This window comes from Theobroma cacao, chromosome 6 (assembly GCF_053813885.1).
Source record: "Theobroma cacao isolate CCN51 chromosome 6, ASM5381388v1, whole genome shotgun sequence".
NCBI classification, from domain to species: Eukaryota; Viridiplantae; Streptophyta; class Magnoliopsida; order Malvales; family Malvaceae; genus Theobroma; species Theobroma cacao.
Window position 1 is genome coordinate 23,623,189 of NC_142644.1, and position 15,434 is coordinate 23,638,622.

The window sequence follows — 15,434 nt, forward strand, 5'->3', positions numbered from 1 at the left end:
GAAAAAATTTTACTCCAACAGCAAGGCAATGGACAAATATTTTAAAAATCTGAATACTTTAAGATAATTGTCTTTGCTTTACTATTACTACTATTAGTTATAATATTTTTTAATTTAATTCTTTTTGCTATTATTATTAATATTTTTAATAATATTTAATTTAAAATTATTTTTTTAAAATATTAAAAAAAGATGACCTAATGCAAGCAACGAAACTATTTTGGTAAAGGTATCATATATACTTTTATTTTGAATCAAATAAACCTTTATTACTAGTAATTTACTTAATCAAAATATTATTTGTCATTCTATACTGCATGATTCTGAATTGGCATAGTAACATATTATAATTGATAATGACTGTGACATGCTCATTTGGTGTAATAATATGACCATGCAGTATTTTTTACCTTCCACATTAACGTCATGTCAGTGCCATGAATTTATAAAATGATAAATGATATTTTGACTAATAAAAATTAGTTAATTATTAGTTATAAGAACTTATTTAACTTAAAATAAAAGTATGAGAGTTTGATTGAAGAAAATAAAAAAATAATAATTTATTTAAATTTTCTTAAAAAATTTAAGAACTTATTTGAACATTATGCTTTTTATTTTTTTTTATTTTAATTAGATGGTAGACATTTTTGACTATGAACACTTTATCATCAATTTATATTTCATATTTTGTATTCTTTTTCCATTCAATTTCTCACCAGACATTTACTAACAAAAGATCATAATATAAAATAATTTGAAAAAAAAATTGTCATGCATATTGATCTCGATTATAGATCATTTGGTGAAAGAGAGACATAGATATGAAAGAAAGAAGAAAAAATAAAAATGAAAACTAAATAAAACTTATTCTTCTTTTCAATATTATATTTTTTCTTTTTTTGTTTTTTTTTTCATTTTAGATATTTTTCTCAAAAATTGATAATTTAGACTAATTTTTTTGTTTTAAAAATTGAAATATCAAAATTTGATAAATCAATTTATATTATTAAAAATAAAATAATTAACACTCGAAGCGAAGTACTAAAAATGAAAAAAAAATTCCCGTAGAGTTATCTTTGGATTCTTGTTTTTTTAAATCACGTAAAAGAACATGTATGAGAACCACATAACAAGGAGCAAACCCCAAAAAGCCCATGAGAAGATGGAGCTGGGCTTTGATCCCAGGCCTGCGCTAAAATCCCTCCTGTTTAACACTAGGCCAAGCCCAATTGTGACCGAAAATCAGCCCCAACAATCCAACCTAAGATTTGCTGACCTTTTTACCTCTAATTCACACGCTTGAAATTTTTTGACACGTGCTCGGTGTTTTTTTTCAAAAAAATCATAAAAAATGAGAAAGAACTTCCCCGCCCCGCGCAGCCGTTCTCATTTCTCAGGTAGGATCAAAAAACCCAGGCCAAGACACGATAAAATTCCCCAACGTTTCTCTCTCCCTAGCTCTCGCTCTCGCAGAAATGGAGGCATTATTGGCGAATTACGTAGAGAAAAGCCTGAACAATTACATGCGAAGAAACGCCATCTTTCTCTGCGAACGCCTCTGCGCTGAGTTTCCTTCCGAGGTTTAAATATCGTCTCTAATTTAATTAATCAAATTAATTTCGTTAGTTATCCTACTTGATTTATGTGATCGAATTTTCTAGGGCTTGAAAGTTTGAAATATTTTTGTTAATGTAGGTGAATTTACAACTATTGGCCAGATGTTACTTGAATAACAATCAAGCTCATTCTGCATATCATATTCTAAAAGGTATTACTTTCTTAACGTATTCGTTCCAACTTTGAATGTTTTTTTTTCCCCTTTTTTCTTCGCATTAGGGAATGATGCTGTTTTTTTTTTTTTTATTGATGTTTGTGTTTGTTTGTCCTATGTATCGAAGGTACGCGAACGGCTCAGTCTCGCTACTTGTTTGCACTCGCCTGCTTAGAGATGGATCTCTTTGGTGAAGCCGAAGCTGCGTTGCTGCCTATTGAAGAGCTTAGTGCTGAGGTATGTGATCGCGTTTTGGTAGTGGAATAGTCATAATTATGAAAAAGTTGGTTCGGGGCCTTTCCTACCTGGATGTTCATCGTAATTTCATGCTCACCATTGTTGCTACATTTATGCAGGTTTCAAATGGTGCGGCTGTGCAATATCTTCTTGGCATTATATACAGGTTTCTGCCACTTGCTTTTAATGTTTCATGTCATAAAACATCTCGGGTTTCATTGTTGGACTGTTTTTTTTCATTTTTCCAAGCTCTATAATGCTATGCTAGGGCCCAGGATTCAATGTGGTGGAATCCTTCAGTAGGTTACTTGCTTTATTCATACAATTTTTGGTTGGAATGTAACCCTGAACTCACAAAGGTTTTTTTGTAATTTCTTCTAAGGAAAATCAGATGTTCATCTCTTTTTCCACCTAATTAGTCTGGCAAACTTTGAAAAATAATTTGATGGATCCAAAATTTTAATTTACTTAAACCAGCTGCTTTTGGCTTTTAATTGATCTAGCATTCCTGACTAATCCACTAATACTAAATACCCCGCAAGTTTGTGTGCTTGCCAAGTGTAGCCATAACCAACGCTTAGTGTAGACAATTTTTACTTTACGTAACTATGGACATTAGCCAGAAAGGCTGAGTCTAAGCTGTTTGAAAGAGGCAGGGTTTTTAGTGCAGGATTGGCGTGGAGTACTATGTTATAGTTTCCTTTGTGTTTTAGCTGGATGTTACTTGTGCTGGATAGGTATATACTCCATTTGTCTTTCTCTCCCTTCACTCCCATATTTTTATTTTGGTATTTTGCCACAGGGACACCGATAGGATGAAAAGTTCAGTTGAACACTTTAGAAAGGCTTTGTCAGTTGATCCATTATTTTGGGCAGCATATGAGGAACTGTGTATACTAGGTCAGTATAAAGGGATTTTTATTGAGGTTAAGTGACAAATATTACATAATGTTAAGCTCTGGCATTCTTTCTATTCTCTTTTAATGTATGCAAAATTTCTCTTATAAGAATAGAAAAAAATAAATGCCTTTGAAAAGTTTTGTTGGGAGAATAAATAAAGAATTGGTGTGGTTGGACCTGTTGAATGGTTCAAATTTTTGTTATATTACATTCAATGTTGCATGAGTCTTCTAGACTCTTGTACATAGGCAAAAGGCTAACAATAGGGTTTCTGGAATATTATAACTTTATAAAGTGAATACTTATGCAATTTATGTTTATAGATGAGTGGGCCAACGATGTTTGTGGAAAAACAAGAAAAAATAAATGTATTGGTAAGAGAGCTTGGGAAACGTAATAAAATAAAAGTTGAGAAAGATTGCTCAATGGTTTTGTTGTGTGCAGTGGAGATTTATTTTTGAAAATGTAAGAAGTTAGACACTGTTGATTATTTTTACTCCAAAGAAACCTAATTCAAATTGGGGAGTGATTTGCAACAGACTGATCAAGATTGTATTCCATTTCTTGGTTTTTCTTTTGTACTTGTTGCTTCCTTTTTCCTGAATGTCACCTGAACAGTTCCTGCTGAACTTTTATAAGATTGGGTATGATCGCATGTAATGCACAAAGTCTGCATAGTGTTACAATTGATTTTATACTACCTTTTTCAGTCATAGGCACGAAAATGCGCAATTACCAGTTAGCAAATTGTTGCCAGGCTTAGATGTATTTATTTCAGGTGAGGCAGAGGAAGCTACTATTTATTTTGGTGATGCGGCTATTCGTTATGTTCAAGAGCATTATCTACGTAATGCATCTAGTTGTTTGCAAATAGCCGGTGTGGATCAAAGCTTGGATTCTTCCCAGACCTTTGGCTTAGAAGATTTGAGTCTGCGCCGTTCACAACAAATGGAAGGGAACAACATCAAAGATATATGTCATAATAATCATGGGCGACCTCTTTTAACAGGACCTGCTGGGCAAACAACAAACAGCTGTTGCAAGATATCAGTTCTTAATACTCCTTCTCCCTTGCTCACACAAGTAAGTCATTTTTGCGTAATTAGATAGGAAGAGTCTATTTTAATTTGCGTGAAAACTTATTTCATCTCCCTGTACAAGCTCTAACTTTTTTAATGTCTGAGTATACATGCATATGTAAATTTGCTTTGTTTAAATTACTGCCTCCTTTTGTGTTGTTCTATCTGATGAGTATATTTTGGGCAAGCAATTATATCATGGTCTACTCTGTTCAACTTAGATGACATGGCAATATTCAGATTGTGGACTGCTTTTTAGATTGAATTCCTTAGTTGCCAGAGTTATGGCACATGCTTTGAGGCATTAATTATTCAACTGCAATTCTAGATGTTGTCATTGTACGTTACAGCATCATTGTTAATGTTTCTGAAGCATGCAGATTATTTTCAGTGTACTCATAACCATAATTTTCAACTGAGACATAGTAAGTAAAATGAAAAACATTTTAAAACGATATTAGCAATCTTGGGTAGAGAAATTAGATCATAGAAAGCATTTATCAGTTACAGATGCGTGAGGCTCTGGCTTATTCAAATATGAAAAGATTTAGTTACTGAAACTGTGATGCGTTTATTACCTTGGAAGCAAGTATAGTTATTGATAACCAATGAATGAGTAACAGCAGCTGGTCGATTAGGCTGCTTAGACTTACACTGCTTTAAAATTTCCATATATTTTAAACATTATGTTTCTTATTAGAAGCAGAATTGTTTATTTTTGTTTATTTGTGTGCCATTACATATCACCATTCAAAGATCAAAAATGCTTCTTCACCAATCCCTACTTTTATGTTATTGCTTCATGATTGCTGTTCCGTCACTTCTGAATGAAGTTTTATTCTAATGTTATCCTGCTGGTTTGTGTTTCTAAGTTCTTTATTTTATACTCTTAAGCTATCAGATATGGCTCCAGCACCTCTAATTAGAAACATACAACGTCCTCAAAGTGAAGGCTTTCTAAGATCTAGTACGCAACCTCGAAGAAAATCAGTTCATGTAAATGAATCAGCACAGGTGGTATTTACACATTAATGTTGTTGCTGTTACCCTCTTTACGTTTAATAGTAATTGTCGTATTTTCGTTTGCCAAACACACAGATATACATACTTTGCTATAAATTTACATTTGTTTCATTTTTCAAGAGGGGTCACCTCACTCCTTCTATGTTGCATCAAGAACATTGCTTGTAATGCAAGTTGTGTTGGTAATATTTGAAGTATAATGTTACAAAGTAATCTGATAAACTTTATTACTACATGCCTTTGGTTGATGGAGAAATCCCTAAAAAGCTCATGAAGAATAAAAACTAGATGCCTAGTATTGCCCTTAACATCAAAGAGTCACCTTCCCCTTCTGCCACAGGTAGAGGATTGCCCTTTAAACATCAATACCTTGTTGTCTAGTAGTGGCCAACCTTTATAATACTTCAAAATACGTTCAGATATTTGATGAAATAAAGATCTAAGAAGACAACGTATGTTTAGTATGAACAGGTTTGGTAGGGAATTTACTTTCAACTTGTTGAATTAGGTAGGCAATGAGAGAGAAGTATATTCTGAAAATGAGCTAGCTACTGGCCTGCAGGCTGTTTCGCCAGATTTGATAAAAGGACAGTATATCCCTACAGGTGGCCACATGTTACTTTTGAACATTCCATGAATCCGTTGTAACTGAGAAGCTTGCTAGATTTGCTTAACCGTATTCTCCTTTTCATCTGATTGTTTTCCAGATGCCAATTCTTTTTTTTTTTTTTTGGGAATATATATCCCATTCATGGACCCAAAATATTGAGCTTCTTTTGCCTGTATTTGTTGGACTCTTATAGTATTTTTTTTATTCTGTTTATATTTTTGATTGGGTTGGCAGGAGGGGTAAGTGACTGCAGGATGCATGGTTGGGAGTGTTTGTCTTTTGCAGCTTCAATCAGGCTTCGATTAGACCCATTAATTGTACTTCTCATTGTCATACTGCACAAGCAAGAATGGAATCTTCAATCATCTTTCTAATTTTGCGAGCATTTTGCTTGGTTTTGACATTTAGATTCTACTTTAAGCTGTATAGATGTAGAGTCGTACTCTGGTGTTGACCTTTTGCTGTTTTTTTTTTTGTCCAGCAGTTTAATCTTTTTCTTATTTCTTTCACAATCATGTTTCTGTTGCTTGCTTGGGATATCCTCCCACTGTTGATGTTTTTTTTTTTGTAGTATTATGAAGCATTGTCAAAATACATCATACTTCTTTTTCACTCATTTTTTTTTCTAAAATGTTCTGCCTCTTCTGTTATCATTCTGAAGATTCGTGGCAGTTTATTTTTAGATTCAGGCTGTCGTCGAAGTGCAAGATTAGCTGCTGCTCGCAGATGCTTCAACAGGTCACAAGGTTCAGAAAATGATGCTAACAATTTGCTAGCTTTAACTAAATCAAACTCTAGGACATACTATTCAACAGTTTGTAGAGGCCAAACTCAGAATCTTGAGGAAGGTATAATATAATCTGTATATCCTTTTTCTGTTTACTTTCAGTGCCTCTCTAACAAATATTTGATTTATTCTCATCGAACTTCAAGAATCAAATCATGGTTGATTAGAGATGAAGATCCCATCTGATATTGGTTTTTCTTTAGCTTATGAGTTATTTGCATGCATTATGAATCTATTTAAATTGTTTGACATCATTTTTTTTAACTGGCTGGAAATAAATAACAAAAAAGTTTTGATCTTACTTCTTGGGATGGAAAAAGGCAAAAGATGCAAGATAGAAGAATTATACGTTAGGCTCCACATCATTTCAGAGAAAGCTCTGTTTTACTAACAATATCATCCTTTAGGCCCCAAATCAAAGAGTTCTTAAATCAGATATGATATGTGGATGTATCTTATTGCTATAAGCTATGGTTGGTCAAGACAAGGCATTGAGTCAAATTTAGTTTTTTGAGAAATTTCTTCTTTTTTTATCAACTTTCCATGACAAAGAAACATCTATTTCATGGAAAAACTCAAGTATGTTTACATTAATTCTCAAGGATTAGAAAATGGCATTGCTTGTTAAAGGGGGAAAAAGCATTGACAAATGGAAATTCCAAAGTGGATGAGGAGCTGAATTAGAAAGAAAGCACCTTTAGTATGCAAAGGTAGCTCGAGTTATGAAAAGAACCACAAGTCTGCCAGTTTAATGATGTGGTATAACTACCTAAGAGTATTATTTTGATTGTAATTGGTCTTTCTTCAATTTTCTTATTCTCTTTCAAGTTTGTCTGAAGTGAAGGAACTGCAAATAGCAAGCAGGTTGGAGGAGCTTCCATCAACATTGTAAAGAAGAACATGCACTGTAATTATTAGGTGATATAGCCCTTGATAGGGAAGTTATATGTTTTTACATGTTTATTAAGAGCATTATCATGTTTAAATGTTCTTTCACTTAACAACTTGTCAGTCCTAGATGAGTTTGAAATCCATTTAATGTTTTATTCTTCTTCTGCTTCTGGTTAATTGGCCCGGTTCTTCTCAGTTCCCTCCCTGTGGCATAATTGAATCTGATGCTGCATATGTCACACACAATATTCCTGTTTCCAACTTGTTTATATAAACACATTTTACAGCATTTTGAAGTCAAGCACTTTGATTTCATTAATAGGGAAATTGCCAGAAACTTATGATGATGCTGTATCAGAGTTCAGAGCACCTTCAAGTTTGTCTTCATCAAATGATGTTAAATCTGTTCAACATGAGATAGTAAATACAGAACTGAGCAGCTCTATCTCAAATGGTTCAACAATCAAATCTGGTGTCTTAGATACAATGAGCCTCCTGAGAATTCTTGGGGAGGGATACAGGCATTTGTGTGGGTATAGATGTCAGGTATTGCTTCTGTCAATTGAAAAAGGTTCTTCTATTATCCAAAATAGTGAGCTGGAGTGCGTATTTTTCTGAACTGAATACTTTTTTTATGATGTTCCAGGAAGCTTTAAATGTCTATCAAAAACTCTCATTAAAGCAGTACAATACAGGTTGGGTTCTTTCCCAGGTGATTGAGTTGTACCCTGAGCTGTCTGTTTTCTGAATCTGTAATGTGTCTTTCTGCTGGCTTTTGAAAGAAAGTAATTAATTTAATTCTTCTCTACCAATCAGCTTAGAAAGCTTGAAATTTTAAAACCTCTTCTGCATCTAGAACAGTGAATTATTTACCAATCCTATGTTCTCATCAGTAGGGAGTTTAGTTCCTACAGAGTGAGAATCGAGAAAACAGAAAAATGCTGTTTTTTAGCTGTATGCTACCATCCTTTTCACTTAGAATTGGGATTATCTCATTTCAAATGGTATATTAAAACTGCTTGAGGAAGCAATTGCTCATAAGTGGCCCTGCCTTTTGTTAATTATGTAAGTTTCAGAAGATTTAGAAAGAAAAGTCATAGATTTAAGCAATAATTTTTTGTTCACCCCTTTCAGAGTTTAAAGTTTTTGAGAGAATGAAGTATCTGTTATTGCAGGTTGGGAAAGCATATTTTGAGCTTGTAGATTACTTAAATGCTGATTATGCCTTTAGTCTTGCACGCCAAATATCTCCTTACCATCCGGAAGGGATGGATGTATACTCCACAGTTCTTTATGTGAGTTATCTTTGCCCTTGTCATAGATTCGGGATAGGTAGTTCATTGATAGCCACTTCAATGTATATATTCATGTTCTCATTTATTCAATTTATGTGCAATTTGAAGTCCTGTAGTTCTTGCCTCCTACTCTAATAAGAAACTGCTCCATGTTGCATACATAATATTCCATTCTGCTTTTGCTAAGTTTTTGTTTTCGAAGTGCTGAGTCAAGTTTTGTGTAATCTTTAATTCTGGCAATTTTCTTGTCGCTTGGTTAAGATTTTTTTCATTAGTAGACCATTATTCCCTCTACAGGATTTAATGCTTGATATCTTTACTAGTGATGGCAACTCAAGTTGATGTTGCTCTGCTATTATTCTTCATCATTATAGTGTGACTTAAGTTGTTCTATAAACTGCCATAATATGGCAAAGCGTTGGAAAGTATTGAATGCATAAGCACAAGATAAAAGCTGGTTATTTGTGGTCCTGTTGACCACAGTTTTGCCACACAATTTCCTAGAGATCCCAGAATGTATATTTGGTACAATTTTAGGTATTTTCAAGTTGATTTGTCGGAAACTAAGCTTTTAGTATCTGATATTTTCTTACCATGAGGGAATAGCAAATCTGCAAAATTTTCTGAATCAAGGACTTTATTTGAAAGCTTAAAGAGGGAGAAAGTTCCAATGACCAAATTTTGGAGAGGGGAGACAATTTTATGGGATGCGACATGTGAAACCTTCAGTTTACCTTTGATTTGATAGGAAATCTTTTGACAACAAAACCACTTCCCTCCACTTCGTTTCAACTTGATTTCATACCAAATATTGGACTTTTAGCTATTTCTTTGCAGAAACTATCCATGTTTTCTACAGGGCAAAGGCACCATGATTTCAATGGAAAGGAGGTTGTTGTTAAGTCTGGCCATTGGATCAGAAAATTTTCCTTCCTTCCAAGCATGGTGTTATGATCTCTGTTCATGGAGCAGAAAAATTAGATGATATGATGCTGTTATTTTGCTTTATATTTATCACTTTTTGCATTTTTTGTTTTTTTCTTTTTGTTACAGCATTTGAAGGAAGATATGAAATTGAAATACCTAGCTCAGGAGTTGATATCAGTTGACCGTTTTGCTCCACAATCCTGGTAACTTGGGTAGTCCTGTATAGTATGAGGCTCTAAAACAGTTAAAACATGTTATTGAACTCCATGCGTGTTTCAACTAAGCACTTTTCTGCTGTTTTTGTTCATAATTTACTCCCAATGCATTTAGGTTTGGCTTGTAGTGCCATCCGCATATAATAGCTATTTGCACTAATCTTTCCTGAAAAATGAACAAAAACTGCACACATATTTCTAACGACTCATTCTGACAGTTGCAAGTTTGTAATCGGTTAACTATTTTTTGTTTATTGTTTTTTGGAATCCTTGTTATGGTATAGTTTTGCTTCCCTTTTGGGCAGGGAATCTGTGCTGTGTACCATGCTTTGTTTATTTACAAGGGTTAAAATGAGGAGGGTGTTTCACTGAGTATTTCTTCCTCAGCAATCTTTTTTTTTTTTGAAATAAATATCTTTTTGGGGGGTGGGGGAGATGAGAAGGGGCGTTTCTACTTGCAACAATAGCAAAGGCAAAAACTTTACCCATTATATTACAGAAATGTATATTGGGAGCGGATTGCATACATTCTTAAATTATGCTGTATCAAAGTTTTTGTCATTTATGCTGGTTTTTGTTATGGAATGCCTATTGCAGGTGTGCTATTGGAAACTGCTACAGTCTGCAGAAGGATCATGAAACTGCACTCAAAAGTTTTCAGCGAGCTGTGCAGCTGAATTCTAGATTTGCATATGCTCACACTCTTTCTGGTCATGAGTATGATTTGGAACCTGAGACTTCTCCATTAATTAATGACTTTGATGAAAAGAAAAAGGGGATTCCATCTCAAGTGATCTTTTTGCAGGCATGTTATTATGGAGGACTATAGAGATGGAGTGGAGTGCTACCAGAGAGCTCTCCGTGTAGATGCAAGACATTATAAGTCCTGGTATGGTCTTGGGATGATATATCTTCGCCAAGAGAAATTTGAATTTGCTGAGCATCATTTTCGCCAAGCTTATCAGATAAATCCTTATTCATCAGTTATCATGTACTATTTGGGAACCACTTTAGAATCATTAAAGGTTTGGCCAATTATATGTTATCATTTCTACACCTAAATATGATTTTGTTTCTACCCTGACTCCTTGGCCCTAACCTGTTTTTGTATGATGAACTGTTATGCAATACTCAGCATATGCATCTTACAGATGTTTGATATGTTTAAACATATGTCGATTACACAGGCTGCCCGTCTTTGTTTATCATGCTGCTGTGGTCATATGTGTTCTCTTTTGTGTAATTGGCTGTGGTTAAACTTTTTAGCATCTTCTCTAACAAGAGTTTTGAGTTCATCCACTTTATACATTTTATAGTAAGAAACCAGATATAATTGCCAGACTTGAGTCAATGTAGCAAGGACAGCTTTGGAATAAGATTACAGCGAGAGGCTATTTTACTACTAAATTGTGCATTTTGTGCTTTGAAATGTTGCACTCACATATTTTACTTTGTTGTCAATGGGCTGCAATGTAATGCCAAAACAGGAAAAAATATGTGACTACTAAAGTCTTGTTTCATTATTGTTTGTCCAATTGACAACTGTTTTTTAATTGTTTTGCAGAGGAGTGAAGAAGCTTTGGAGATGATGGAAAAAGCTATTGTCACTGACAATAAAAATCCACTTCCAAAGTACAACAAAGCAAAAATGCTGGTGACACTTGGAAAATTGAATGAAGCTTTGGAAATTTTGGAGGAACTCAAAGAGTGCAATCCTCGTGAAAGTAGCATCTATGCATTGATAGGTGAAATTTATAAACAACATAAAAAGCATGACAAGGCAATGCTTCATTTTGGAATTGCTTTGGACTTAAAACCGTGTACGTTGGATGTTGCTAAAATAGAGGTAATAGTCATCACCCTTTGCTTTCTTAGACGTTCATGTGGCTTGTTCTATAGTACAGGCTTTCATTTCCTCTTTAAGATGAGACTACCACATTAATTTGCAGAAACGGTTTTTCTGGAGATAACTCTAATGATCGCTTTCCCTTTTTCATCTACATTGTGCATAGCAATGCAAATTATACCAACCATTTTTCCAAAATTAATCAAGCTATTACTGTTTAAAGAATGTATATATTTAATAGCCACAGCACATCATATGCTAGGTTTCTATTCGTCTTCTGTTTTTTGTCCAATCATATTGCAGAAGGTTTCTAGTCACCGGAAATAAAATATTGTACATGTTATGAAAGAGGTACCTAGTTGTCTAAAATGATTATTCTTCTAATCTCTTTAGTTTCATAGCTCCAACTTTTTATTTCTTGAGCTCATCAGATCAACTTTTGGCCAAATGAGCAAAAATCCTATCAAGTCCTTAAGTAGTTTTGAAGTATAGTTTCTTAATGCTTTGTGTAACCCATAGCTTTGTTAATGGGTTGCTACCCTTTTGGTTCCTTTTAGTGATTTTTTTCTATATATATAAAGTTTATGCTGTTATGGACGAATGAAGTATGATTGCTTTTCTAATTCCATTAAGGTGTGGGCATATCATTCTTCCTAAAAGGTGCACGAGGAGTAATCATGTCACTTGCTCCTTTGTTGAATCCTTTTGGTCAACTACGATGGTCTTTTCTTGGAAAGATGAGACTTCAAGGGCTTTTTTGCATTTGTTATGATCCTATACGTGGTTGTCTGATTTGTGCCTTGCACAGCAGTTGATGTCTATGGCTGAAATTGGGTTTTCATAAACTTGAATTTGGAAAAGAAACACAGAGTCGTTTTAATAAGGAGCAACTTTCTTATAGTAATAACATTTTGAAAAACATTTCTAAAGAATCAATCATATCATGTGGTCCCTTCTAGGACAGTATACTGCACTCAAAGAACACGTACTGATATCAATTAGCATGATATTACTATCACAACTAAAGATAAGTGGTGTTCTGTTTCTAACAAGCTGTCTAATTGTTATCCATGGGCAGGCTGCCATTGAAAAGTTAATTATACCAGATGAAATAGATGATGACTTTTAGCACTTGCCAGCTGCAATATAGTGAACAGAGAGAGTGAAATTTCTGGGTGCAAAAAGCCACTGGTATCTGAGGTACTTACTTGGCTTGCCTGCGACGTACACTAGAAGAAGTTGGTAGAAGTTCCAGAAGATTTGTAACCTTTTAGGTTCTTCACCGCATTGGATGCACCTTCGGAAATCTTGCAGCTTCTTACTAGTCCCAAACTGATTAGAAAGTAAGTGTTAAAATAGCAATTTGTGCACAAAGCTTACTATCGGAATAAACCTCTGGTATTTACTTTAATAGTCGTTTAATATTTCATGCATAGAATGAACTTTTTTTATTTATTAATAGTGTGTAGTTTGTTAGTCAGTAGCAGCTTAATCCAATGCGGTTTGTTGGCACCTAATACACCCAATTCTAGCAGTTGAAATTCTAAATGCATAGAAATTTGTCAGCTCTCTTCTCCCCATCTTCCTTCATAAATTCCTGTGAAAACTAATAGACTATGGGTTTGTTGCCCCTAGATTCTGTTTAGTTAGGAAATATTTTTCAATTGTTTTGACATAAGTAAAATGTTCGTATGGAATTGACTAGTATCTCATGAGTTAAAACTGTTTATTCTTTATTGATTCAAGTTCTGCTGCACCGCAACTAATGCCTGTCATACATGCCTCCTACGTCAAGGTATGATTAGAGGAGCTTCTCTCACTTACTCCCCCTCCCCCTTAGCCCAAATATATAAAAGAAAATGGAAAACGGATTGAGAATAATATTATTATGACCTCAAGGTTTCAACTGTTAACGACTTTTTTTTTTTTTTTTGGAGTTTCAACTTTTAACTTGGTAAGAACTGTATGTCTATATCTCCAAGTATTCTTAGCAGATATTAGTTTTGTTGTTTGCTAAACATACAAAGATTGTGTTTGTGATTAAGTGGGAAATCAACATTCTGGTGATTTCTGTCTGTATGAAACTGTGTATGTGAGCATTTTTAATACCCCTAAAATCCTCTTCAACAGAATGCTTTAATTCTTCCCGATGAGCAGTTTTAGGCTCACTGCAAAAAGGCAGTCTGGTGGAATCCCATTCTCATCAGGGAATACATGCTTCTTGGGCAATCTCTGTTTCATTAGGGAGCAGTGTAATTTCTAATAATTATCCAAAACACTAATAGACAAGCAAGCGAAGCTGAATTTATTCATGATCAAATTACAAAATGTGGTGATCGTGCATTTTCATTGTGATGTCAAATTACATGTCATTCTTGAGCAACCTTATATCGTGCATGTGGTCATAATTATTACTACTAACAACTATCCTATTCATGCTGCCTCTTGTGAGAAAGCATGTGCAAGTCAAAAACAAAGCAAAACGTAATTCCAGACCATTCATTAACACTGTACTAAATTGTGTACAATGAGTAATCTTATCAATGCATATACTAATTAGACTACCCTATTATAAATCTATTCATTACGAACAAAAATGAAAAAGGTGTATACTTGTTTATAATATTCATTATATTACAGATTCAATATAAAATGTTTAAATTAATTAAGTGATTGGATGGAATCATTTTAAATATTCAAAATTTATTAGCCAAAACGTAATTTTTCGTATTTAAAATCTTAAATTTAAAAAAAAATTAAATATTTAGTTTGTTGATTAATACATAATTTTTTGTTTAGAGAATTCGAATCTCTTTTTTATGATTAAAAGAAAAACCTAAACCCCCTAAAAAAAAAAAACGCAAAGTGACCCTTTAAAAATACAAAGCAGTAAAATACAAAAATTCAGACAAGAACAGCCTTACGATATTCGTACGATGTTGATGATACGAAAGAAAGAAAACGGTGCAATCAATTCTCCCACGTTTTTTTTGTTAATCCTTGAATTGACAGTACAACAGAAATAATGGAACTCAAATGGAAATTGTATTGTTGACCCTCTTTTGTTTTGGTCGAAGACGGACTTTGCTTTGTTAAAACAGCTGTAGCTTGGCCTTTGTTTATAGGCTAAGGAAACTCCTCATGGCGTTGAAAGTCGTGGGATGGTTGAAATTCGAAGGCGGCAGCGTTGGATTTTTATAATCCCTTTCTCAATAATACCCTGCCTACTACTTTTGATGATATCGCTTCATTCGCTAAAGTTGAAGTTGTACATTTACCAAAAGTAGGGGGACACTAATGGAACCCAAAATATCATGCAGCCGTCTGCCTAGTGCCTTTGCTTCGGAATTGGCTTTTTTTAAATTGCGCAGGCCACGGAGACTTGGGGCTCTTTGCAGCTTTCACTCATTCATCTTTTTGAAATATAACGAAACTTTTTCAACCCATTATGGTTTCTACGGCCAACTATAAAAAGTAACAATTTGGTAAAATGTGAACAATATGTGATATTTTATCATGTCGTTGATTGAGTTATGAATAAAAAATTAATAATCATTGATGATATAAAGTTAATATATATGTAAATAAACACAAGCTACAAAATATAAATGATTTATATATAGTGTAATAGTTAATTTATAAATTAATAATAAAAAAAAGAATGATCTGTAGCTCTTGCAATTTAACTATATATATATATATAAATAAATAAATTTCTAATATATATGCATATAAATACAACAATATTGTAGTTAAGTAAAAGAGATGTGGTAGCAATATGATGTCTCTCCAATTTCCTTCATTTAGATGTGTTGGTTAGATCAAGTCTCTTTTCGTGCATTGAATAACT

At 33.7% G+C, this 15,434-nt stretch overlaps 1 protein-coding gene across 1 annotated transcript; it reads left to right on the forward strand.

Annotated features, from left to right (window-relative positions):
• The first annotated feature begins 1,391 nt into the window (after window positions 1-1,391).
• Window positions 1,392-13,149, forward strand: CDC27A (Tetratricopeptide repeat (TPR)-like superfamily protein). The gene is made up of 16 exons (XM_018122686.2): window positions 1,392-1,583; window positions 1,699-1,771; window positions 1,902-2,011; window positions 2,131-2,177; window positions 2,814-2,911; window positions 3,690-3,994; window positions 4,885-5,004; window positions 6,285-6,471; window positions 7,624-7,847; window positions 7,948-8,013; window positions 8,477-8,596; window positions 9,650-9,726; window positions 10,336-10,455; window positions 10,544-10,763; window positions 11,303-11,584; window positions 12,663-13,149. The coding sequence occupies exons 1-16, from the start codon at window positions 1,479-1,481 to the stop codon at window positions 12,711-12,713; spliced, it is 2,205 nt and encodes a 734-aa protein (XP_017978175.1). The 5' UTR covers window positions 1,392-1,478; the 3' UTR covers window positions 12,714-13,149.
• Window positions 13,150-15,434: the final 2,285 nt, after the last annotated feature.

Bases quoted from the DNA above. Each gene is read 5' to 3' on its own strand.
- CDC27A (XM_018122686.2), top strand. From the start codon at position 1,479: ATGGAGGCATTATTGGCGAATTACGTAGAGAAAAGCCTGAACAATTAC. The intron at 3,995-4,884 runs GTAAGTCATTTT...TATACTCTTAAG, and splicing joins CTTCTCCCTTGCTCACACAA to CTATCAGATATGGCTCCAGC. The intron at 10,764-11,302 runs GTTTGGCCAATT...ATTGTTTTGCAG, and splicing joins CCACTTTAGAATCATTAAAG to AGGAGTGAAGAAGCTTTGGA.